Genomic DNA, 24,264 nt, shown 5'->3' with positions numbered 1-24,264 from the left:
GAAATACGTCAAAATATTGTATCTCAGAGTACAGTCTTCCATCACTTTGGAACTGTGGGGATTCTGACTCAGGCTGCCTATACTTCCCTATGAGCCACATAATCAGAGCCCAGAGGTAGCCATCCCACGGAAAAGAGGTCACGCTGGGTGAATATACCAACAAAACAGCAAAGGGACCCCACTTCTGCTACCAATACTAACCAGAGCAACTCTTCATTTGTAATTATGTGTGGTGAATTAAAAAAATCATCAAAATAATTTTTGGAAAAAAGGGCACGAAAGAAGAGAGGCAGAAGAAAAAGGAAAAATAAATATCAGGAAGAGAAGCAAATGTAAAAGTTTTGTGATTTTTAAAAATATTTCTCCCATAAAATAGAGGAAATAAGAATTAATGTATATTAAATTTATCTTATCAAATTAAAATAATGGAATACCATTATTTGGCAATGCATAAATACATGATCACATAATTGCAGATATTTTATTTTTGTTTTTTGATGTTTAGAATCAATCTAGTCAAAGCACCTAAATCTTAATTTGTTCCAGAACAAAATGCAAATATTACAGATTCATAGAAATGAACATATAGTTGACAGCGTAGAAATAGGTGTATAGTTGACTGATTGTGAGAGTAGAGAGCAGGGAGAAGTGATGGAGGGAAATTTGGAAGCTCTAATGTTATGTAGCATAATCCAGAATCAGTAGGTAACCTTTATTTAGAAATACTTGTGAAAGTTGTGATAAACAATATAACATTAGAAGTTAACATATCTCAGGAAAAAGAAAGGGAGTTTGAGTCAGAGTGCTGCATATTTTTAAAAAATTGATCAATTCAGAAAGAGAAATGCAAACCTATTTGTTAGAATTGCACTGGTAATCACCAGAAGAACTAACACTATAAATGGGTGAAGTGGTTAGCACTTAGGCTGGGACAGAGATGAAAAGGAAGAAGGGAACTTTTATTATTTTTTTAATTTTTACCCTCTTGTGAGTTTTTTTAAACAACATTTTTATGTATTACTTTCATAAATAACAATTATTTAAAAATAAACTAACCAAGATTATAGAGAAAAACTCCTGAGTTTTTCCTAATACAATGCTAATACAAATGCTAATGCCAATACAAAACTCTAACAGAGAAGAAAATGATAAACTTTTAATTTTATGAACTTATTAATATTGATGCAAATATATGTAAATTAATTTGGTAGTTAAGTAGAAGATTGATGTGATTCGCCCAAAAAGTTTATTCCTAGAAGACAAGGATATTGCTACATTAGGAAATAAATTCATACAATTGTACATATTAACAAATCAATTAGGGAAAAAAGCCACAATCATCTGAACGGACGGAAAAGTCAACATTCTTTTCTGATTGATAAAACCTACAATAAAAGACAAATAGAAGTCTATATTTTTAACATGATAAAAGTAGTTGAAACATATATCACAAAATTTAACTCCTTAATATATAAAGTGCTCTTACAAAGCAACAAGAAAAAGATATACCTAGTAGAAAAATAATAGTAGAAGGCAAATCACCGATCAAGTATCCTCAAAACATTAAACAATGTTCAATTTTATTAGTATTTAAAGAAGTGTAAATATAAGCTATGAAATAACTTTAAGCTATTAGCTATTATATTGGCAATGATTAAAATGCTATACTCAGTATTGGTGAGACTGAAATAAATGGGCTGTCTTATCTGACTAGGAGAGGTACATGTTAATAAAATAATTCAGGAAGGTAATTTTTTAATATATTTAAAAAGTATTAAAAGTGCATTTATCCTTTAATCTAGAAATTTCACTTCTAGGAGTTATAGCTAAAGAAATCACTTAAGATAAATGCTTACAAAATTTAGCAACAGGATGATCAAAACATTACATTTTATAATGGAAAAATAGAAATAAACCAAATGTCTAACAGTAGAATAATAGTTATGTCAATTACGATAAATCTGTATAATACTATTCAACTGTCAAAATTAATGTTGCACATGAATACTTGTTCATGTAGAAGATGTTTAAGATATATTAAGTGATAAAAGCAAGGCTTGAAGTAATGTAGCAGTATGATCTTATTTTTGTTTAAATTATCTATCTATCTCTCTATCTATCTATGTATCATCTATCTATCTATTTACCTACCAACCTACTTACCTACCTATCTATCTGAAAAAGGCTGGAAGAATATTATGATGTTAATGTTAATTACCACTGGTTGGTGTTTTTTCATTTTTATTATTGTCTATTATGATTATATATATTATTGTATATTATTGCATATTGTTTTCCTTTTCAAACATAATATATTGCTTTTATAAGAAAATAAGTAAATGTTATTTTAAGGTAAAGTAAGTAGATGTGATCTCTTGTGTAAAGTATGAAAAAGGCTTAATAGGCTTTTTACAAGATAAATCCCATAATTCGATTAGAAAATGAACACAGTAGAAAAATGGGCTGTAGACAATTGCCAAAATAAAAACTGTTAATGACCTAGGAACAAGAAAAATTCAACCTGACTAGTAATTTAAAAAATAAAATTAAAAAGAGATTCTCTTTTTCTATAACCAAAGAGACAAAAAATTTCTAAAAAACAGAAAATTATCTATGAAAGCAAATGTTTAGGGCTATGAGATCTCTTGTACAATGTAGAAGTTGCAGTAATATTTCTGCAGAATATGAAACCACATAACAGAAGTGTTAATATTGTACATGCCATTTGGTCCAGACATTTCCTTTCTCTGAATTTTCATAAAAAGAAATGTGGACATGAACAAATAAGGATGTTAATTGCAGCATTTTTTATAATGATAAAAATTGGAAAAAACCTAAATGTTCAAAAATACAAGATTGATTAGCTAAATTACAGTATATGAATAAAATAGAATATTATTCCAAAATTGGGTTTTTAGAAGAATATTTAATGACGTGGAACAGGTTCGTAATATACTGTAAAATGAAAAGAAAGTGTTCTTTTTCTGCTCCACCACGATAGCAGAGAATATGTTTTTGGGTGTCATGCGAAAAATACTCTGGTATCTTACCATGTTTGGTATTTGATCACTAAAAATGACTGCTGGTGCCTTACTGATATCTGTCCTGGCACTTGGTAACAGTGACACTGTGAGTGTCTCTCTTTTGTCTACCTTTTTGAATGTATATGATGATTCTACCATGAAAAAAATCTTATTTAAAAAAGTAAACAATATTGGTGAATAATGCATCTATACTCCTGTGATTCAGAACATTAGATCAAGCACTTAGGGAATAAGTCAGTGATCTTAACTTGAAAATGTAATTAGAACTCATGAAAAAATAAACATGCTACCTATTAAATGTTATGATTAACTTAAATTGATAATGCTGAAATATACTTTTTTTGCTATTCATTAAAAAGACTTAGAAAGTTAATAGAATAAAATATAGATATAGAGTGTGCTTGAAACGACATGCAAATTACAAATCACTTCCACAGAGTTACTGAGGTTCAGTTATTGCTTCTATAATGTACAGAGGCTCCACAGTATAGTGGTTGAGAATTTGGCCTTTTTTGGTCAAAAAGTAGGCTCTGTTGCTGTGTGCGCTCGGGCCAGTTGCACAATCTCTCTGTGACTGTTGGAGGCTGAGCTTGCAGTGAGCCAAGATCGTGCCACTGCACTCCAGCCTGGGCGACAGAGCGAGACTCCGTCTCAAAAACAAAACAAAACAAAGCAAAACTAAAATGTATATAATGATAGTACCAACATTACAGGGATGTTGTGAGGTTTAAGTTCATATATTTAAAGGCCTCAGAATACACATGGTAAGATTTCAATAAATGCTAGCTGATATTATAATTTTTATGATTACTGTTACTCTATTTTCCGTCAGCCTGACTTCTATGTCTGTCTTTTACAACAAAACTTTATCAGCGGAGAAAGCCCAAAGCTGTCTTTGAATTTTGCAGAGCATACGTGAACCATCTAAAATAAGCCATGGATATCTATGCTCAACTTCTAGACTTGCTGGTGGCCCTCTCCAACTTTTCTGCTTTGTTGGCATCTTGACTTTCTGTTTTAGACACACGCTGCAACTTTATTCTTTATTCAGTCCTTTGTATTACAGTATCAATTTTGGACTTAGAATCATGATTTTTATCTGAAGCACTTCTTTAGGTCTCAGTCCTAAATGCTGACCTCGCTATTTATGAACCAGAACTGTGACTAAGGACCGCCTTACTGTCGTTCTATCCTATAGAATCTGTTCAGGCCTGAAATGAGAGGAAGGCCAGATAATAGACAGGGTGGGCAACGGTAGAGGTTGAGTCATTGGCTCTTGGGTTGAAGGGAAGAGGATGTCAGCAGGAGGATTTTAGGAAGTGAAACTAATAGAAAACTGATGATGAAAGAGAGGGCAAAGTCTAGGAAAATTTCTACATTTTTGTCTTGGTTGCCTGGAGACACTATGAATAAGAAATGGCAGGTTTCCCACCAAAGATGTCAAGCTGTTACATGAGGCAGATTTGGGGATTTCAGGCAGAGTTTTCCAGCAGACAGCGAAAATCTACTTTCAAGAATTCACACCATTCCTCCAATGCCCTAACTACCAATTAGTCTGAATTAAGATAAGCTGGTATAGAGTAGACTGTTATTTTCTCTTCCCTGTTTGTTTTCAGGAGAATTTGGGTTCATGCTATATCAGAAATAAACTCAGATCATGTATGGACTTAGATAAAGATGTATTGTGTGAGGATCCACTGAGAAAAAATCTGAACCCCCAGGAATCTGAGTTCCAGAGCTGCTGCTTTTTTTTTTTAAATCATGAAATACAACAAAATCAGTTAATATGTCATGCACAAAGTTGTTAAGCAGAACGATATTAATTCTACAGCCAACTGAATTTGTTTCTAAAAGGAATAAAATGTCAGAATGCATAGAAATATCAGTTTTGAAATAACTCAGAGCCACAAGTGTATCTTGTGAAATCTCATATTATAAATTATGGTTTAAGAGATTTAAATAGACTCTAGTAATAATATTAATAGGTGAGAATGTTGAAATGTGTGGCTTCAAAGGCAAATGCAGAAAAAAATAGTAATACTTCGCAAAAGGCATATACATATCAATCTACAATGTTATTTAAAATGTTATTATTTCTGCCAGAGTGTTTATTACATGAATGAAATAAAAGAAAAAAAATAGCTTAATAACTAAAAAAGGACAGAAGTCCTGGAAAGAAGAAGAAATAAAGATTAAAGCAATGGAAAAGATACCAATACAGTTTTTAAAGGAAAAAGTAAATCAGTAAGATACAAAAACTTGTTTCAAGAAAACTGGAGGAATAAAATAAGCAGATTTAATTCATGACAAATGCACAGGAAGGAAAAAAGGAGGGGCACAGGACAGAAAAGGGAACTCAGAGATACAGCCTTGCTGATTTGCTGTTTCATTCCTTAGAAACCCTATATCAATAAAATATAACCACAACTCTGCAGAATACAAACAAATATAAAATTATGCATTAAATGCAAGAAAGATTTAATAAAACACTAAGACTTGTCTTTGGGGGGAGACAGAATGAGTGGCTTTTCCTTCTTTTTAGTTTTCCGTACTTCACCTAAGTGTCTTACATGACTATTAAGCTACTTTCACAATGGACAGGAATTAACTTAATTAAAAAATGAAGCTCTGAATCCCATTTCATATTAAAATTTAATACAGCAGAGCTTTACTCTGTGACCAGCTACTTTGGAAACTGAACAGGATGACATTCTTCCCTGTGCAGTGTGTATTACAAACCTTCATGAAGAAGAATAGTTGTCTCCATTATCTGACACATTTCCTAGCCTGTGTTTCCAATCACTGGCTTTCAACGGGTCTGTCTACCACATGGGTTTTGCACTGTCTTTGCTCTCCCTGGGAAGCAAACAACACGCTACTCATGTCTACTCTTACTCTTTCCTATGTGGGTCTTGTTGGGCCTCTGGTGTAGGATTCCCCTGGCTCACAGAGTCCGAGAGGAAACTGCAGCATTTTATTTGAACGTCTTCAACCTTAGACACTCACAGTTCCCTCTGCCCTCTCACACATGCGTTCCAGAATTCGGTGAATACTGGTGAAACTGGGTCTGTCTGCAGGCAGCTTGCTCCAACATAGACGCATGAGATTGTACAGCTCCACGGGGCAGTTCTCAGGGCAGGAGAGGATGTTGCCATCTCGCACGTAGTAAATGACCTCCTCATGGGCCATCCCATAGTAGGGCTGCAGGCCATAGGAGAAGATCTCCCAGAGGACCACGCCATAGGCCCACACATCAGACTCTGTAGTGTAGCGGTTATAAAAAATGGACTCTGGTGGCATCCAACGGATAGGGATAGCGTCGTTTTCATTAGCTTTGTAGTAGTCTGCTGAGTAGATGTTCCTGGAGAGGCCAAAGTCGGCAATTTTCACCACCATGTTCTCGCCCACCAGGCAGTTCCTGGTGGCTAAATCTCGGTGAACAAACTTACGTTCTGAGAGGTAAGCCATGCCAGCTGCCACCTGCCTGGCAATGCAAAGCTGCTCAGCACAGGAGAGGGGTGGGGGCCCAGGGCTGGAGACCTGAGCCCTCATAGACAAGTCACTGTGACTGAGGCTGCACACGGTGTGAGGGGACATGCTGCGGAGGAACTCATTGAGGTCACCATAGGCCATGTATTCAAAGAGCAGGCACATTGGCTTCCCGACAGCACACACACCTGGAACCAAAAGACCATCCTCTGTTAGTCTCGGTTTCTACAATGAAACAATGGAAAGAGCACTCCAAAAGCAAACGACCATGTCAGAACATATGAAGCCCTGTTTTTTGTTGTTGTTGTCGTATGTTTGTTTTTTAATATTTGTATCCTTTGAATCACAACACAAAAGGAGTCTCAGCTAGGAAATGCACTCTGGGTAGTGGGGTTTCTGTCCCTTGGCTAAAGTTTTTGAGGACTTCCAGCACAGCACTGTTGTCCTGGGCACTTGTCATAAGTACATCGTACATGGTGCATCAAGTACATGGTGCATGTAAGTACATGGTGTATCAGTTCTCTGGAGTGGCTCTTCTCTCTGAAATCTGGAGGCCCTGGTTTTTTGTTGACAACACCATGGTTGAACCCTGACCCTATTTCTCTGCCTAAACATCTCTTCTTTGCCCTTAAGATTCAGTTTATCACTCTCCCTAGGGTGCCTCAGCTCCTGATCCTTACAGTAACTGTTAGATTTTCCTACTATCATCCTTTCACAGAGAACCTACCATCCTATTTTATAATCATTTGACTATTTGAGGTTTCTCCCCAACGTTTTAGCACTTTGAAAGGAGAGATTGAACCTTATTCTTCTTTAAAAATTCCCCACACCTACCACGTGTCTGGCAGAGCAGATGCCTCATAATGTTTGGTGAGTTAATTTATGAATGGATGCTTGCTCTGAGTATGTAATGTAATTGCTGTCTGTTTCTGTTTACTTCTATGAAGGATGTTAATAAGAAAGATGTATCAAGTTTGGAAACAATAACAAATACAATTCAAGTGTCTTAGATGAAGTATTTAAGTTGCTGCAGTAAAACATTTTGAAATTTAGGTTTTACAATGTTCATGCTACCAAAAAAGTTAATATAAATAAAGTCTTAGATTTAAAGCCAGAAGATCATTTTCAAATCTTAAAGTCTTGATACATTTGAGAGGGAAACTGGAGAACTTGGAATATTAGATAAGATGGGCATAATTTCACATCATCTTAAAAATAGATTATTAGATCTATTGGGTTTTTTCAGGCAAAAGTTAAAAGTATCTGTTTGAAAAAGAGGAGAAATGAGGAATACTGCTATCTTGGCTTATTTATTTTGGCATTAATTTTTAATTCCAAGGACCTCAATTAGCACATTTCTGTAAACTAAAGGGAAAAAATAAAGAAATACCAACTGAATAATACTTAGAAGTTTCTTCTGTGGGATCCTTTTTGGATAATCTTTAGTTAACAAGGGACTTACCTATCTCATCAACTGGCTTTACCATTGTTATGCTGGTTGAGTTGATTTAAAAATAATTTCTTATACTGGAAAAAAATGACAAAATATTTCTCTGAGAAATAAAAAAAGTTTTGAACTAAGTTGATTTAATGAAATTTTCCACTCTGAGAAAGAAAATACTATATAAAAGATTTCTACTTTGTGATAATTATGAACAATTATATATACATGTGTATAGATATAATTTACAATTATATATGTATATACATTTATTTAAGACCTCAAAATGTTTTCTATATTGTAATTACTCGAACCCAACTCTTAGCTGGGACTTCAAAATAGAATAATTATTGAGAGGAAGACTGTATTTTATTCATCCTTGTAACCTCCGGTCTAATACTACACACGGCTCACTATGGGTTTTCAATATATGTTGATGGGTGGATGGATGAATTAATGGATAGGTGGATGCATGGATAGATTTAAGGATGGATGCGTAGATGGATGGGCATAAGAAAACCTCATGCCTAGCCCAAGCCATGTCTTTAAACTTTAGCATGACATCTTCAATGAATAATCTCACCTGATTGTTCTACTGTTTGCTCCACTGCCAGAATATTCCATAAGAGTCTACAATATTTAATGCCTACTCCCATTCTAAAATTCTGCATATTTCTTTAGTTATACCATTTTTCCCAATTTATGACTACGAAACCATTATCCACTAGGATTTCAATAAAAGGGAAACAATTTTTAAGATACGAACATGTTCAATAAGTGACTGATGTATCAAATATATAAAACAAAGTAGATTTCTTTTATTGATAGAAGTGAATTTTATGGATTTTCCCAATTCCCCTTTCTTCCACTGTTGTCATCTTATTTCACTGGGATTAACTTACAAGAAACTATGAGAGTAGTGGAATCACTTGCATGAATGATTACTGCTTATGTATACTTGATAAAAAATAGAACCTGTGTTCATTGGATATTGAAATGGAATTTAGATATAGCATTTAACAAACGGCAACATAAGTTTCAGTTCTTGTTGGACAATAAAAATGAGAGAAAACTCCAAGTAGTGATGTATAAGCATGCTATTGTGGTTAAATTGGAAAACTGTACATAGTTTCTGTTTGAATCAATTTCAGGAATTCAGGATGTTATAAACTGTATATGAATACAGAGTCAACATTTTAAGAAAAGCTGAAACAGGAATTGCTTGATAATCTTGAAAATATGCATGTATATATGTTTGTTTAATGAATAAATGTATACTATTTGAGAAAGTAAATAAGGAGGGTAGGGGGCAGAAGCCAGATTCAGATTTTTGTGTGATGAAGAATGAATAAATGAATGTTTAGGAGTTGAGGAAATGGAAGAAGTGTTTTCAAGATGAATTGTTATGTACTGAATATCGTTTATTCATTTATTGAACAAATATTTATAGAGTGCCTACAGTGTGCCAGAAACTATTCGAGATACTACTATAGAAATTCTTGCTTTTAATATTTATCTAGATTCCTTCCGATATCCTGACCACTAAATTACTTTACTTCCTTTCCTTAGACCTCTGCCCAACTTCAGCTAATCACTCACATTGTCATACCCCTGACTTTGTCATTCCATACATTTGTATACCTCCCATAATCTCATTTTCAGTTACTCTACTTGTTGTTCATCACTTCCTCCCTTTTTCACCCTAGTTCACTGCCTCGACTGCCCTAACTCTAAAAATCCTTTGACCCCACTGAAACTTTTAATCTATTGATCCTACCCCCTTTTAATGATCCCTACTTTCTTCACGTTTTGTCTTCCTTCCTTAAACAGCTTAAGTTCCTTGATCAATCATAATAATCACTCCTTTGCATACACCTCTCTTATTTGCCTCAATTTGACTTCAACTTACTTGTGTGGCAAAATGCTAATTCTGGTGAAATTTAACTCCTCTTAATGAGTCTATGCCCATCTGGTGGCATTTGGATGAATACACAACCATGCTGACCAGTCTCATGTTAAATGTGTAATCTCTAATTTCAAGTAAGCTTTTAATGTTCTTGCCAATCATACTATGTTTCTCTAGTCCATTTTATATTTTATGTAAAAATGGATTTTCTTAGATGACAATTTATTTCTTCTCTTTCCTCAAATCTTCAACTCTTCTCCCATTCCTCAGTCTCAGATGAGATCTTGATTCCTACCTCACAGAGAAAACTAAATCAATCAGAAGAGACTGGCTACAATCTCCAGCCAATTCTCTCTTATTACTATGGTTGATCTGAGCATTCTCTTAACAAAGGCCAATCCATCCAACAGTGCCAAGATTCCATTCCCTCTCACTGTTCAAAGATGTTACTTCCACTATTTGCCAACCCTGTCATCAATTTTTCTCTTTACTGGATCATTCTCATTAATTTACAAATGTGCTATTACTTCCACAAGAAAGGAAGCATGCTTCTTTCTGCCCCCTTCAGCTCTATCCATGTTCCTTGGTTCACCTTTATAGCAAAACAAGTCGTTTATACTTTTTCTCCAAATTTTCTCTTCCTCTTCTTTTGAGCTCACTTACATTTCCTCTTGCCCCCAGCATTCCTAAGAAACCTCTCTTCTCGGGGTTACCAGTGAACATCCATGTTTACAAATTCAAGGTCACTTTATAGTCCTTCTCTCACTAGACTTAATGCATATGACATGCTCACTTTCACCTATTTAAAATACTTCATTTGACATCCAGGACACCACACTCTCTTGATTTACTTCTATTTCATTGGTTGCTCGCTTTTAGTTTGTTTTTCTTGTTCATCTCCTCTTTCTCACACTAAATACTGGAATGCTCCAGGCCTTGGTCCTTGGACCTCTTCTCTGTTCTGGCTTGCTTTCTCCATACTCAGGTGTCTTGCCCAACCTCATGGCTTTAAATACTCTGTGTACTGCAGTAGCCTTGGATTCATGTCTAACCAGATCATCCTTTTGGAACTCTAGGCCTCCATATCCACGTGCCTCCTTAACTTCATGTGGATCATGTGGATGTTGAATAAGCATCGCCAAAAAACACGTCTTTTTTTTTTTTTTCAGATGGAGTCTCACTCTGTCACACATGCTGGAGTGCAATGGCACAATCTTGGCTCACTGCAACCTCCGCCTCCCAGGTTCAAGCAATTCTCCGCTTCAGCCTCTCAAGCAGCTGGGATTACAAGCGTGTGCCACCACGCCTGGCTAATTTTTGTATTTTTAGTAGAGATGGGGTTTCACCATGTTGGCCAGGCTAGTCTCGAATTCCTGACCTCAGGTGATCCGCTCGCCTCGGCCTCACAAAGTGTTGAAATTACAGGCGTGAGCCACGGTGCCCGGACAAAAACCACATCTTTAAATGAATTCCCACTCCCTCCACTAAAGCAACCTGTTCCTTCTGAGTATTCCTCAACTCAGCCAATGGCACCTCCATTCACTCATCTGCACAGCCAAATACTTCGATACTATCTTTGACTTTTCCCTTTTTTGCACATCTCATATTTGGTCTGTCAGCAAATTATTTGGCTCTACTTTCAAATTACACATGGAAGAGAATCACTTCTCACGATCTTCACTACCACCACCTGGTCCATGCCATCATCTTCTCTTGCTGCATCATTGCAATACCTGTTTACTCTCTTCCTGATTTCATTGTTTCCCTTCATGCAGTGCTCAAGAAAGCAGCCAGAGAAGATCTGAAAAAATGTGAGTTGTGTCATGTCATGTCTTGGCTGAAACTCTCCATTTGTTTCCCAACTTAGATTAAAAGCCAGTGTTTTAAATAAGGCCTGACAGGACCTGCCTACCTCCCCCATTACCTCTCTGATCTCATCTTTGATAACTCTCCCCATCTTTCACTCTGCTTCAGCCACATTCATCTCCTTGCTATTCCTCAAGCATGCCACATCTGCTCTTGCCACAGTACCTTTGCAAATGCTTCTCATTCTTTTTGGAATGTTCTTTCCCAAGATATCCACACTGTTATTCCCTTGCCTCTGCCAGGTCTTTATATAAATGTAATATTTTCACTGAAGTCTTCAAACTTTGTAGCTCACATTCCAACTTCTCTGCTTTAACATTTTAAAAAGTCTGTAGAACTTAATATCCAGCATCCCATATTTTTGTGTTTTTTTTTATTATCTGTCTCCTCATATAGAGTGAATGTATGCTCTATGAGAACACAGATTTTTTTTTCTTCCTTTTCTAAAGATGGAATCTCACTCTGTCACACAGGCTGTGGTGCAGTGGTGCGATCTTGGCTTACTGCAACCTCTGCCCCCCCCCCGGTGTAAGCAATTCTCATGCCTCAGCCTCCCGAGTAGCTGGGATTACAGGCCCACACCACCACACCCAGCTAATTTTTCTATTTTTAGTAGAGATGGGATTTCACCTTGTTCGCCAGGCTGGTGTCAAACTCCTGACCTCAAGTGATCTGCCTGCCTCGGCCTCCTAAAGTGCTGAGATTATAGGCATGAGCCACTGCTCCCAGCCGAGAGCACAGATTTTTGAAAAGTTTTATTAATTGCTGTGTAATTAATACAAACTAAATAGTTGTAAAATTCGTGTTGAATTTATGAATCTGGGAATAAACTGGAACTCAACAATGAACAGAAAAGATACAAATCGCTGCTCATGACATTCTAGTTAGGGAAGAAAGAGGAGAAACAAAATAAGTAAAATATATAGACTTTTCAGTATTGATAAATTTTGTGATGGAGAAGCAGTATTAATTTTTTACAATGGGGACATTTTAAACATTTTTATAAATAGTAAGGAGGCAGCAAAGACAGAGACAAATTGAAGTGATGAATTTAAAGAGGGATAATCCATTAAGCCATGAATGTCCTATAGGGTTGGGATAGACCAAGGTGAAGAAGCTAAATTTGAAAAGGAACTGAAATGTCTCACTGATCAAGGAGAAAAGGAAAAAGCATGAACAAGGGGAGAAAAACTTGGAAAGCCTCTGTTTTCTGATGAAATACATATCCTCACTTGTATTTTCATACCTAATAGCTTCACAATGTTAGGGTTGTCAAATTCTGCCATGAGGGCTGCCTCCCTCTGAAAGTCCGCTTGCATATCTGCTGAGGCTTCTTCTTTGAGCATCTTTACTGCCACCATAGTGAAAGGTTCATAGGGAAGTAAGCCTGGTGCCCTGAGAGATACATTTATTGAAAAAGAAACCAAAGATCATGGACATCATATCTTTATACCTACCCACATTTATACATATCCTCCCACCTCCCCTGTGTAAAAGGCTGGTTAAGTCTCATGCAGCCTTTCCCAGAGCCACAGAATCAAAGAGAGACAACATACTTAAAACTCCTTGATGTCAACTAATAAAAATCATTGGTGTTATTTTCAACAATTTCAAACAATGAAGTTTGAAAGATGCATTATTTACAAATTATAGGAATTCTGAAGTATACACCCCCAATAGGATTATCATTACCATCCTAACCTTTTTTTTTTTTTTTTTTTTTTTTTTTTTTTTGAGACAGAGTCTCACTGTCATCCAGGCTGGAGTGCAGTGGCATGATCTAGGCTCACTGCAAGCTCCACATACTGGGTTCACACCATTCTCCTGCCTCAGCCTCCTGAGTAGCTGGGTCTACAGGCACCCGCCACCACGCCTGGCTAATTTTTTGTATTTTTAGTAGAGACAGGGTTTCACTGTGTTAGCCAGGATGGTCTCAATCTCCTGACCTTGTGATATGACCACCTCGGCCTCCCAAACTGCGGGGATTACAGGTGTGAGCCATTGCGCCCGGCCACATCCTGACATTTTAATCTTTGTCCAGAATCTGAATTCCATGACGTGGGAACTATGGCTTACTCATCTTTGTACCCTCCATTGAGCCTAAAGTGGTGCCTTGCAAATTTTGGTTTCCAAGACATGTTTGTGTGAGATTTTCACTATTCATGTAACCTCTACGCCAGGGCCACCATGGGTGGAGATTAAGTTGTGTCTTGCCCAAGAGCACCAGGCCAAAGTGCCAGTTGGAGATTAAAACCAAATTCATATTCTCTGGCTCAGCTGTGTGTCTGTGGAGCCACATCCATGCAGCAGAAAGGGTATTTTATTCCAATTCGCACAAAGGTGATACATAGGCTAATATTGGCCCTAATACATACTCCTTTCTTGAGCTCATTTTTTATAAATTTTTGCCTTTTTATTCCTTTTCTGTTTGTCATTTCATGAACATCTACTTAATATCTACACATTATATTATAATGTAAGGAGTTATTTAAAACAATGTAAGAAATTATGATTAAAAATATATGGTAAATTCTTTCCTGAAAAGGGAATATTATTGAACTATATTACTAATTTCTTATAATTTAAAAATCGTAGAAGTGAAGATACATTTACATCTCCAATAAATTACCTATTTTAAATGCAATAAAATATATTATCTCCATATAGGCTACTGTTTTCCAGCAAAGAGGGGAAATTAAGATTTGAAGTGTATTATGCAATACAAATAAGGTTAATGATGTAAAGAATTAACTGGTTTTTCTTTATTTTTTTTTTTTTTTTGAGACAGAGTCTTGCTCTGTCACCCAGGCTGGAGTGCGGTGGCACGATCTTGGCTCACTGCAACCTCTGCCTTCCGGCTTCAAGCAATTCTTCTGCCTCAGACTCCCGAGTAGCTAGGACTACAGTTGTGCACCACCATGCCTGGCTCAATTTTGTATTTTTAGTAGAGACGGGGTTTCGCCATGTTGGCCAGGCTGGTCTTGAACTCCTGACTAAGGTGATCCTCCCGCCTCAGCCTCCCAAAGTGCTGGGATTACAGGCACGAGCCACCGCACCTGGCCAGAATTAACTAACTTGATAAAAACTATTTTATATAGTATATTAATACCATATAATACATATATAATATTGTATTAATACTATATAATACTGTATATTACACTGTGTGTATATATGTATATGTGTGTGTGTATATATATATACACACACACACAGTGTACATATATATGTACTATATCATTAGCTTGATATATATGCGTGTGTATATATATATAAAGCTAATATTATATATATACCAAGCTAATAGTTTGGTAGCTTTTCAGACATAACATATTTCAATGGAGATTTTTTTTCCATAGGTAACTTTACCTTGCTTGAAACACCCTTCCAAACGCTCCCTCTCCGATGTCTCTCACATATTCAATGTTATTCCTTGGATACTCCAGGCTGAGCAATTTGGGGTTCAGAAGGAGCGGCATCCTCTGGTACATGGGGTTGGGATGAAGTCTGTCTAGTAAGAGCTCAGAAGGCAGTGTGGTGAGGGTTACTGCTGCTGATTCTCTGCAGGCAAGACAGGCAAGATCAGGAATGAGCTCAGAAGCAGGTTAGATCTTTGTACTTAGACTTAGATTCTAAGAAATATGGCATTTAAGAGTAATGAAAACAAGTTATACTAAGGCAGCCAAAGATCCTTCGTTTTGAGAGCAATAAAATATTTTGTTTGGTCTAGAGTCAAAAGGCACATTTTCTCAGAAATGTTTAGCTCTCCAAGCCAGCAATGGCAACAGGCCTGAGAGAGAAGACAAGGAGCAGGAATAGCCATTTTCCTCCAAATTATTGTTTAGATTTTACCTTTTGTGAAACAGTAACCCTAGGGCATTTGATTTGATCCTATGCCAAAAAGTCATTGACATTTGTAAAGATCATGATGGGGGTGCTTAATTTTAAAGCAGGGCTACGGATATATTTAGAGAGTTGCAGTGTCATATATATTCCTCACGTCATACCAACTCCATAAAACACAAGGCTTTAAAATATTACTACACGTGGTTAGCTGAAACTAGAATCTCACCTTTTCTTATTTTTCCATTGTTTTCTTCTTCGGCAGCAATAGAGAGTAGTTATGGTAAGAAGCACAAATATTGCAAAGCTGGACATGATGGAGATTATTACAGTCATGGAGTATGTAGGTGAGACAGAGAAGGAAGAAGAGGAGGAGGAAGGCAAATTTGGAATGTCCACACTTGGCTTTGAGGATGTCATTGGTGGGAATGCTGTAAGTAAAGAATAATTATTTCATTCATTCTCAAACCTTTAAGAAGCAATTTTTTGTATTTAAGCAATCAGTAAAATAAATTTCATGATAAGAATACATTTATGTATCAGGTTCTCCCTGGTTATATATTTATAAAGTTCAGTAAGGTCTAGTTGTAAGTAAATCCAGCTTATAGAATAATAGAATTTTAAAGATGAGACTCAGAGAGAGGAAATAGGTTTTTTTTTTTTTTTTTCTGAGATAAATGTAGATCTTGGGCTGGTGCCATTTATACTGAATCATATTATCTATGACCTGACATAAATCATGGAAATTATCAAATAAAATATTTTCACATAATTACACTTGACATCAGGATTGTCTAGAGCTGAGCTTTTATATACATTTACTGTCAGTTTACAAACAGAAGAAAAATCATGAAAGAAGATGAAAAATGAAAATATTAGGACACAAATGAGAAGTTGATTCATCTAAAAACTGAACTCCTGTCAAACTTCAATTTAAAAGGCCGATGTGATATGTATAAAGTAAAATCAGCATTACTGTTGGAAACCAAAAGATGCCATACTCTTACCACTATTTGTAGAGTACAAAGTCCATTGTATATGTATTAAAAGAACCTTATTAATCACATTTTAAATCCTCTTAACAGATTGAGTAAAGACAAAAACAGGGAGACAGAGTATTTTAAAATAATCAGCAACAATGTTTTAATAGCTAAGAATGACCTTTGTACCCAAAAATAGAGAATAAACCTTCCTTTCAAATATTTGTGGATTAATCTCAATAAATTTTAAAAGCAGAAATTATGCATATCTACTTAATGGCCAAAGTGCAATTAATGATAGATTAAATAATATCCAATGGGACATTTTTAAAAAGAAAAAAATCAATGACTTTTTGATCAAAAACTAGAGAGTAACTATAGTTATAGATTAGACACAAGCCTCTTAATAGTGTGTATTTTATTTAGCCAAAGTTGCGCTCAAAGATAAAGTCATAGTGTTATCTCCTTCCACTAGATAAAAAAGAATGAAAGTAAATGAACTGAACATTTAACCCAAGACTTTGGGTAAGAAACAATAACTACAGAAAACAAAAGATAATAGGTAATAAAATAACAGCCATACACAAGCAGAAATTAATAAGTTAGAATACACATAACACAAATGATAAAATTAAAAGATCAATAGTTGGTTTTATAAATATTCATATAGTAGTCTAATCAATGGAATTTTAATTAAAGAGAAAAGGTACAAACAGAAAATTAGAAATGATAAAAAAGTTATAACAGTTTCAAAGTTAATTAAAATAATATGTAATTATATATTTCACACCTTAAGGAAAATGATAGGAACATATTAATCACCAAATTTGAAGCATTAGAAAATATAAATATTACCATAGGCAGGAAACTAGATTTTTAAGTCATCACATTATAAAAGACATTCTTTTAGTCTTGAAAGAGATAAAATTTCCATATTTATAATATGTTCCAGTAAGAGAAAAGTCTTTCAAATTATTTTAGAAATTATTATAATACTAATATCACAACCTGGCAATGTTAGCACAGAAGAAAAGAGCATACATAGATTATGCAACCTAAGTTTAGAAGATCCTAAATGAAATATTAGCAACTGACTACATCATAGTCAGAGAATAATGATTTAATATAAGGGGACATATTAATATAACATATTACAAAGTCAAAATAAAACCTTTATGGCAGTAGATGCCTAAAGCATTTGAAATAGGACACTTGCAAAATTGGAGGTTACAAGAGACGCTCATGTATGACTTCTTAGTCATACATGAAGTGGACCCAGTGATTATGCCCTGAGTACCAATGGCTAAGCAAGTGATTTTGAAGCCTGCGGATGCCAGGCCTGGTCACCACTGTGACTCAGGCAGTCACCTGGAACTGGAAGAACATCAGCACAGCAATAAAACATCTGTGCAAGATCAGCGACAGCACGCCTCATCCGGCACCACAGGAGTGGTGGACTCAACAGACTGACCAGGTTCCTCTCTGACTCACTTGAAAGCTAGTCTGATTCTCTTTGGACTGAGTCATCCCAAGTTTTCTTGATCTAAGATGGGTGGGTGGTGGTAGTAGGGGGTGGCTTAAATTGACGAGCTTTGCTTTCTGCTAATAATAAAGTTGGAACAATTATTAAAAGATAGGGAGAAATAACTATTTTTGTATTTGGAGCTTACAGAGCATCTCACACCATATATAACATGTGAGGGAATATAATGTAATTAGTAAAGTTGGTAGTGTAAATTTCACTGGTAAATATAAGGTTAGTTTTTCTAAAAAGAATCAGAAAGTAGAATTTACTGTCATGTTAAAAGAAAAATCTATGACGATTTAGTGAGTTTTTTTTTAAATGCAAGAAATGACATATTTGGAACAATAATTTTGCTTTATGCATTTAAATGTTTCTTTCCTTCAAGATAGTTTTGTTTTGTTATTCTTTGAGGACTGCTTCTGATTTGATCTGATCTTCCCTTGAACTACATCAATGATCTCTTTGGGTCTAAAGGATCACTTTGAATCGTCATTCTTTTTCCTTTTTATCTTTTCTCTCACCGATTTGCTGTCTTGATTCTTTTCCTCTGAACACTACGGGAGTTTATACACTCATTCATCCATATGTAAATGCATTCACTAAATCAGTAGTGATTGTTAGGTATCCAGAACACTGTGGTGAACATGACAAGTCTTTGCTTGTCATGAGACACAAGTGAATAAATGGAGAAATAAAACAAAATATAGGAGGCATTATAGGAGTAGTAAGAACACAATGCTTGTGAGTCTCGTTCAGGGCTGGCACTAACTCAGGTTTAGACATACTGAGAAGGTTTTCTAGAGTGAGTAACTGTAAGTTAAACATAAATGGTGAGTAGCCAGTAACCAATTGAAGGTTATGATGATCTGAGTCTTTGTGTCTCTCCCCCAAACTCATGTGTTGAAATGAATAAGGGTAGAGTCCTGATGAATGGAATTAATGCCCTTATAAAAGAGGTCCAAGAAAGCTCCCTCGCCCGTTCTGCCATGTGAGGACACAGGGAGAAGACAGCTATGTCTATGAGTAATGGGTCCTCACCAGATACCAAATCTGCTGGCACCTTGATCTTGGACTTCTTGGACTCCAGAACTGTGAGAAATAAATTTCTGTGGTATAAGCCACCCAGTCTGTGGCATTTTGTTATAGCAACCTGAACAGACTAAGGAAAAGGTGTGGGCCGGGAGCAGTAGTTCACGCCTGTAATCCCAGCACTTTGGGAGGCCAAGGCGGGTGAATCACGAGGTCAGGAGATCGAAACCATCCCGGCTAACACGGTGAAACCCCATCTCTACTAAAAATACAAAAAATTAGCTGGGCATGGTGGTGGGCACCTGTAGTCCCAGCTACTCGGGAGGCTGAAGCAAGAGGATGGCATGAACCTGGGAGGCGGAGCTTGCAGTGAACCAAGATTGTGCCACTGCACTCCAGTCTGGGCGACAGAGTGAGACTCTGTCTCAAAAAAAAAAAAACAAAACAAAACACACACACACACACACAAACGTGTGTGTGGGATGGGGGAATTAAGAGAGTAGAATGGAGTCAGGGTAGAGAGATAGTATTCTATGAAGAAGTAATAGCATATACCAAGATCTGAACTAAGCAGATGTGATGCCTTTCTAAAAGTGCACCTAGAAGTTTCATTGTTGGAGTTGGGGAGTATCTATAGGTAAAGCTGCAGATATCAGGTTTAGTGATAAAAGTCCTTGTATACCAATTTAAGTAATTTGGACTATATGCCCTGCAGCAAATGGAGGGTCTTATAGGAGTGTTTTACGAGGTGGAATAGCATGATCAACTTTTTGCATTAGAAAGGTCTGTCTACCATCCTGATTTCAACGGGATAAAGATTCCCATCATAGCTTATCTCAAGCTCCCAACATGAAGCCCTATCATGGAGTTGGAAAGAGATGTTCAATAGCACATGATTAAACAGAATTTTTATCATACAGATATCACAGATAAAGGGAAAAATCAAAAAGTTTCTGCCTAGATAGAAAGAATAAATTATTTACAGGAAAAAAATAAATTCACACCAGACTACCTGCTTCCAACACTAGAAGCTAGAAAAGAGTGAAATCACATCTATAAACCACCCAAAGAAATGTCACTCAGGAGTTCCATACCCAGTTAATACACTTTTCAACTACCCAAATAAAAGAAAACAATTTGATAACATACAAGGCTTCAGGGATTCTGTCTCCCAAGACACTTTCCCTTCTAAGGAAATACATGAGGAGACTCTTAATAACAGTTGAATCAGAAAATGACTTCAAGATACATGTAAATGGGCTGTGATGGGTGGAGTCTTGGCTAATTCGCTAGGTAAGACTCAATATTGAGAATCACTCTGCAAAGAGAAACCTAAGAGTACCAGGGGAGGTAAGGAAGAAGATCCAAGCAGTCTGAGGATCTCCTGGAGATTCTGAAAGTCCCATGGGGTGGGCAGAAATGAAGAATAAATAGAGCACTGCAATGTGTAGAAAGAATTGGTGTCTGACTTTCACTTAGCAGTGGAGAAAACATAACCAGCAACAAGTAAAGAAAAGGAAAAAGAAGAAGCAAAAATGTAAAGCGAATAGAAAATATACAGTTAAGATAGTAGGGATAAAATAGAGTATATCAGTTGTGATATAAAATATGAACAGGCTAAATCCTCCTGTTAATAGAAAATGGCTATCTGATTGGAGTAAACCCAGGTATATGTTGTTTATAAGAAAAGAAAAATAAAAGAGGAACAAAGAGGTTCTAGGTTAACATAAATACAAGGAAAAAATTACCATTATTAATACTAGAAATTTAAAGCTAAAAGCACTAAAACAAGACAAGAGTGACATTTTACATTGGTGAAGAGCTTCATATAAAAAGAAAAGTGTCTTGGATCACTATGCCTCATAGAACATAGTAACTAAACATGTAAAGTACAAATTATTATAAATGCTAGAAGAATGTAATAAAAATAATTATGAATTGGATTGGTTTAGTAGAAAATTTATTAGAAAATCAAGGAAATCAGTAAACCCATATGTGTATAGAAGGGCTATTAATGTCATGAAATTATTAGACAGCTAGCATGAGTTTAATCTATACTCATAAAAGAACAAGGCCTTATCACAGAAAATATGGTTGCATTGCAATTCTGATCAGATCATGTTCTGTGCTTTGTGTTCAGTTCTGGATATTCTCAAGCTTGTGTGCAGCCAGTAAAAAGTAAACATGGAGGTGAGGATTTTGGAAGTCAGTTGCAAAAGAAAAAGTGAAAAATTGGAGATATTTAATGTGAAGAAGAGAAGACTACAGAGAGATTGAGTGCCTGTCTCCAAATATTTTAAGGACTATCATACAGATTATAAATAAATCAAAGAAATAGAGTGAAGATCAGTTGTTGACAGTTCTAGAGAACCAGAATTTAGTTCTACATAACTAAATTGTTGAAATAATTAATGTGTTCTACAAACGAATTGAGAAATAAATTCAGGAGGGAAAATGGAATGTTTCTGTCAGAGATGCTCTAGAAAAGATTCTTTCATTGTGGGAGACTTTAGATTAAATAACTGTTAAAGTTACTTTAAACTCCAATTTTCTAAGAACTTGTAACTTTAATATTACCACAAAAATTACCCAAACCACATTTCAAATTATGAAATAATTCATGAGTTTTACACACACACACACACACACACACACACACGCACACAGAGACACTGACACTTCATGATTTCATTCGTGGGCAAAATAGTAGCTGATCATTACGGAAAAATGGTCTGGGACACAAAGCATGTATTCATTTAAATGTTAACAAAAAGTCAAATCATCAAGTGGCCTGGGTGATTTAAAGTTGTGAACAATAAAATTTTTATCAATTGGAGCTTCTTAAGAGTAATCAATTATAACAAATGTGAAAAGGTAGTGGAATTTATTCAAGAATGAATCAGTTTAAACAATCAGTTGAGCTTTATTACACATGAGGTCTTGGAATTTTTTAAGAAACATTAGTAATAACAGAAATGCATCAGGTATAACATTCTGGCTCTGAAGACAGAGCCAGAATCAGATAGATTTCAGTTCAAATTCTGGCTTATCACCTTACTAGATGGGTAAAATTGGACACATTGCTTAATCTCTCTTTCTCATGTTGGGTTGTAAGTAAAATGGAGGACGTTCATAGTACTTAATTTTGTAGAACTATTGGGAGTATTAAGAGAGATAATGTATGTATCACACTAGTCAGTTTGGATTTGGGTACATTCATTGGGTCCTTTATTCTCCATGTATGTGTATAGAAAGAGCAAAGATGGAAGGAAAAAGAGAATTCAAGAGAAAAGTAATTATTTCAATGATTAAGACAAATTAACCTTTTCTCCACAGAAGCTCTGAAATAGAAGACAGATTCACTGCTGAGTGTTTCTGTAATAAAGTATGTGAAGTCTCACGGAAGAGAGGAATAGTGTAATCCCTGCTTACAAATAATGTAAATAGCACAAAGGCATTGCCTGCTCAGAAAGATGTTTCACTTCAGCCAAAGAAATTATAAAAAAGAAAAACTACTGAAATTCTAGTCCCTGTGCTCAAGGAAGAAGAAAATAATGCAAAGATAAACAAATGATTAACAGCTCTTTTGTGACCCCTCCAAATGAGCTGGTGATATTCTTTAGAGTTCACTCAGAAATCAAGACACTCTTTGGAAAATATTTAAGGTCTTTACACACTCCTATAAAACATGGGACACTGCCTAATAAGGATGTTTTCTTTGCTCCACTATTGACCCGCTAAAGCCAACTCTTTTAATAATAATTGCCTTTAACTCAAGGAGCATACTTTCAGACATTCCCTGCCCTATTTTCAGTTTAAATGGTTAGTTCATGACATTAGGAGCTCATTTTCTTACATGTATCAAAGATTTCATAAAGCTTTTTTTTAAAGACTAGGAAAATTTATTATTGTAGCTAGTTTGTGCTGCTCAAAATTCCTTTATAATTAGTGTGAAAGGCAGAAATGTGGATGCTTTTTTGTGTATTGTTCCTGTCTAATTTAAGATGAATGGTCTGGTCCTTCCACACAGCAAACCCTCAATGAATGTTTGGATGGATGAGTGAGCAAACAATCGATGGATAACAAAGAGCACAGTAATCAATTCAAAGTCCAATCAAAGTAAACTTTGGCTGCTCATATAACAAAGAATTGAATTTTTTTTTATTCCTTCGATTTGGGAATAACAATTTGACAGGCTACCAGAATAATAGATTTTTAAGGTTTCCATAACTCTTCTTGTTTAATAACTCTGAGTAATTCAACTAGGACCAGTAGCATTCTTGCTTTTAATACTTTTAAGTGTTGGTTCTTTAAGCAAGCTGGTAAAATCAAGTCCTGGCACCTAGTCAAATGCAGAGGAGATTAGGGCTGGAATATGTATTACAGGAAGTAAGTGTGATTTAAGCCTTAGAACGCTGAGACCAGAGGAAGTTAGTTGACATGAAAAGCTTTTCTAATTTCATCCTGAGGATTTCTGCATTCTGACAGGTTAAAGCACTATCTGATACAAGTTATTTTGTAGGACATCCCTTTTCAAGCAACCTTCTTGAATTCTTTCCCAGAGATTTTTGTGATGACCTTTTTAAAGCCATTTGATTTGATCCTATAAACTTTATACTGGAAATCAGCTGTTTTAAAAAAATATCTAACTTCCAAAAGAGGGATCTATTGTCACAAATGAAGATCACGAATTGGCTCAATGAAGAAATAAATGTTGGGTTTCATCTATACATAATTAGATTATACTGAATCAAGAATATAAAATCAAAAGGTAACATTTTAAATTTGGCTTACTTATAGACATATAAGAAATAAAACAGACTAATAACCTTGAGGTGGGAGATAGCATTTGTATGACTCACTAAATATGGTACTCTTTACGATCTAATTAAAAGTTATAAACTGAGACCTTCCATGATTTTCCCTCATGTTATACCCTGGATGAGTATGGTGAGAAGACTTTGAGAGCGGCTGTACATTCTGTTCTGGGCATCAGGAAATATAAGTGTAAACACACATGCATGAATCCAATTACATACACATCAGGTTTCAAGGGCACAAACACAATTACTTACTTTTTAGGTTTTCTTTGTTATAATCTGAAGGGGAAAGGATAAAAATTTGTTTTAAGTGAGCATCCA

At 35.6% G+C, this 24,264-nt stretch overlaps 1 protein-coding gene across 2 annotated transcripts in view; it reads right to left on the bottom strand.

Moving 5' to 3' along the window:
* Positions 1 to 466: 466 nt before the first annotated feature.
* MUSK (muscle associated receptor tyrosine kinase) overlaps positions 467 to 24,264 on the bottom strand; it is a 131,689-nt gene continuing 107,891 nt past the window's right edge. For both annotated transcript variants that reach the window (XM_019033160.4, XM_063696989.1), the window contains exons 11-14: positions 15,819 to 16,020; positions 15,116 to 15,307; positions 12,993 to 13,141; positions 467 to 6,721 (exon numbers count right to left, since the gene is read on the bottom strand). In XM_019033160.4, coding sequence (XP_018888705.2) covers positions 6,039 to 6,721; positions 12,993 to 13,141; positions 15,116 to 15,307; positions 15,819 to 16,020 — 1,226 coding nt within the window. In that variant the 3' untranslated portion in view covers positions 467 to 6,038. The remainder of the gene's footprint in view (positions 6,722 to 12,992; positions 13,142 to 15,115; positions 15,308 to 15,818; positions 16,021 to 24,264) is intronic.

This window comes from Gorilla gorilla, chromosome 13 (genome assembly GCF_029281585.2).
Source record: "Gorilla gorilla gorilla isolate KB3781 chromosome 13, NHGRI_mGorGor1-v2.1_pri, whole genome shotgun sequence".
Taxonomy (NCBI): Eukaryota; Metazoa; Chordata; class Mammalia; order Primates; family Hominidae; genus Gorilla; species Gorilla gorilla.
Note: the sequence above shows the minus strand (reverse complement) of the source record. Positions and strands in the feature narration are given on the sequence as shown.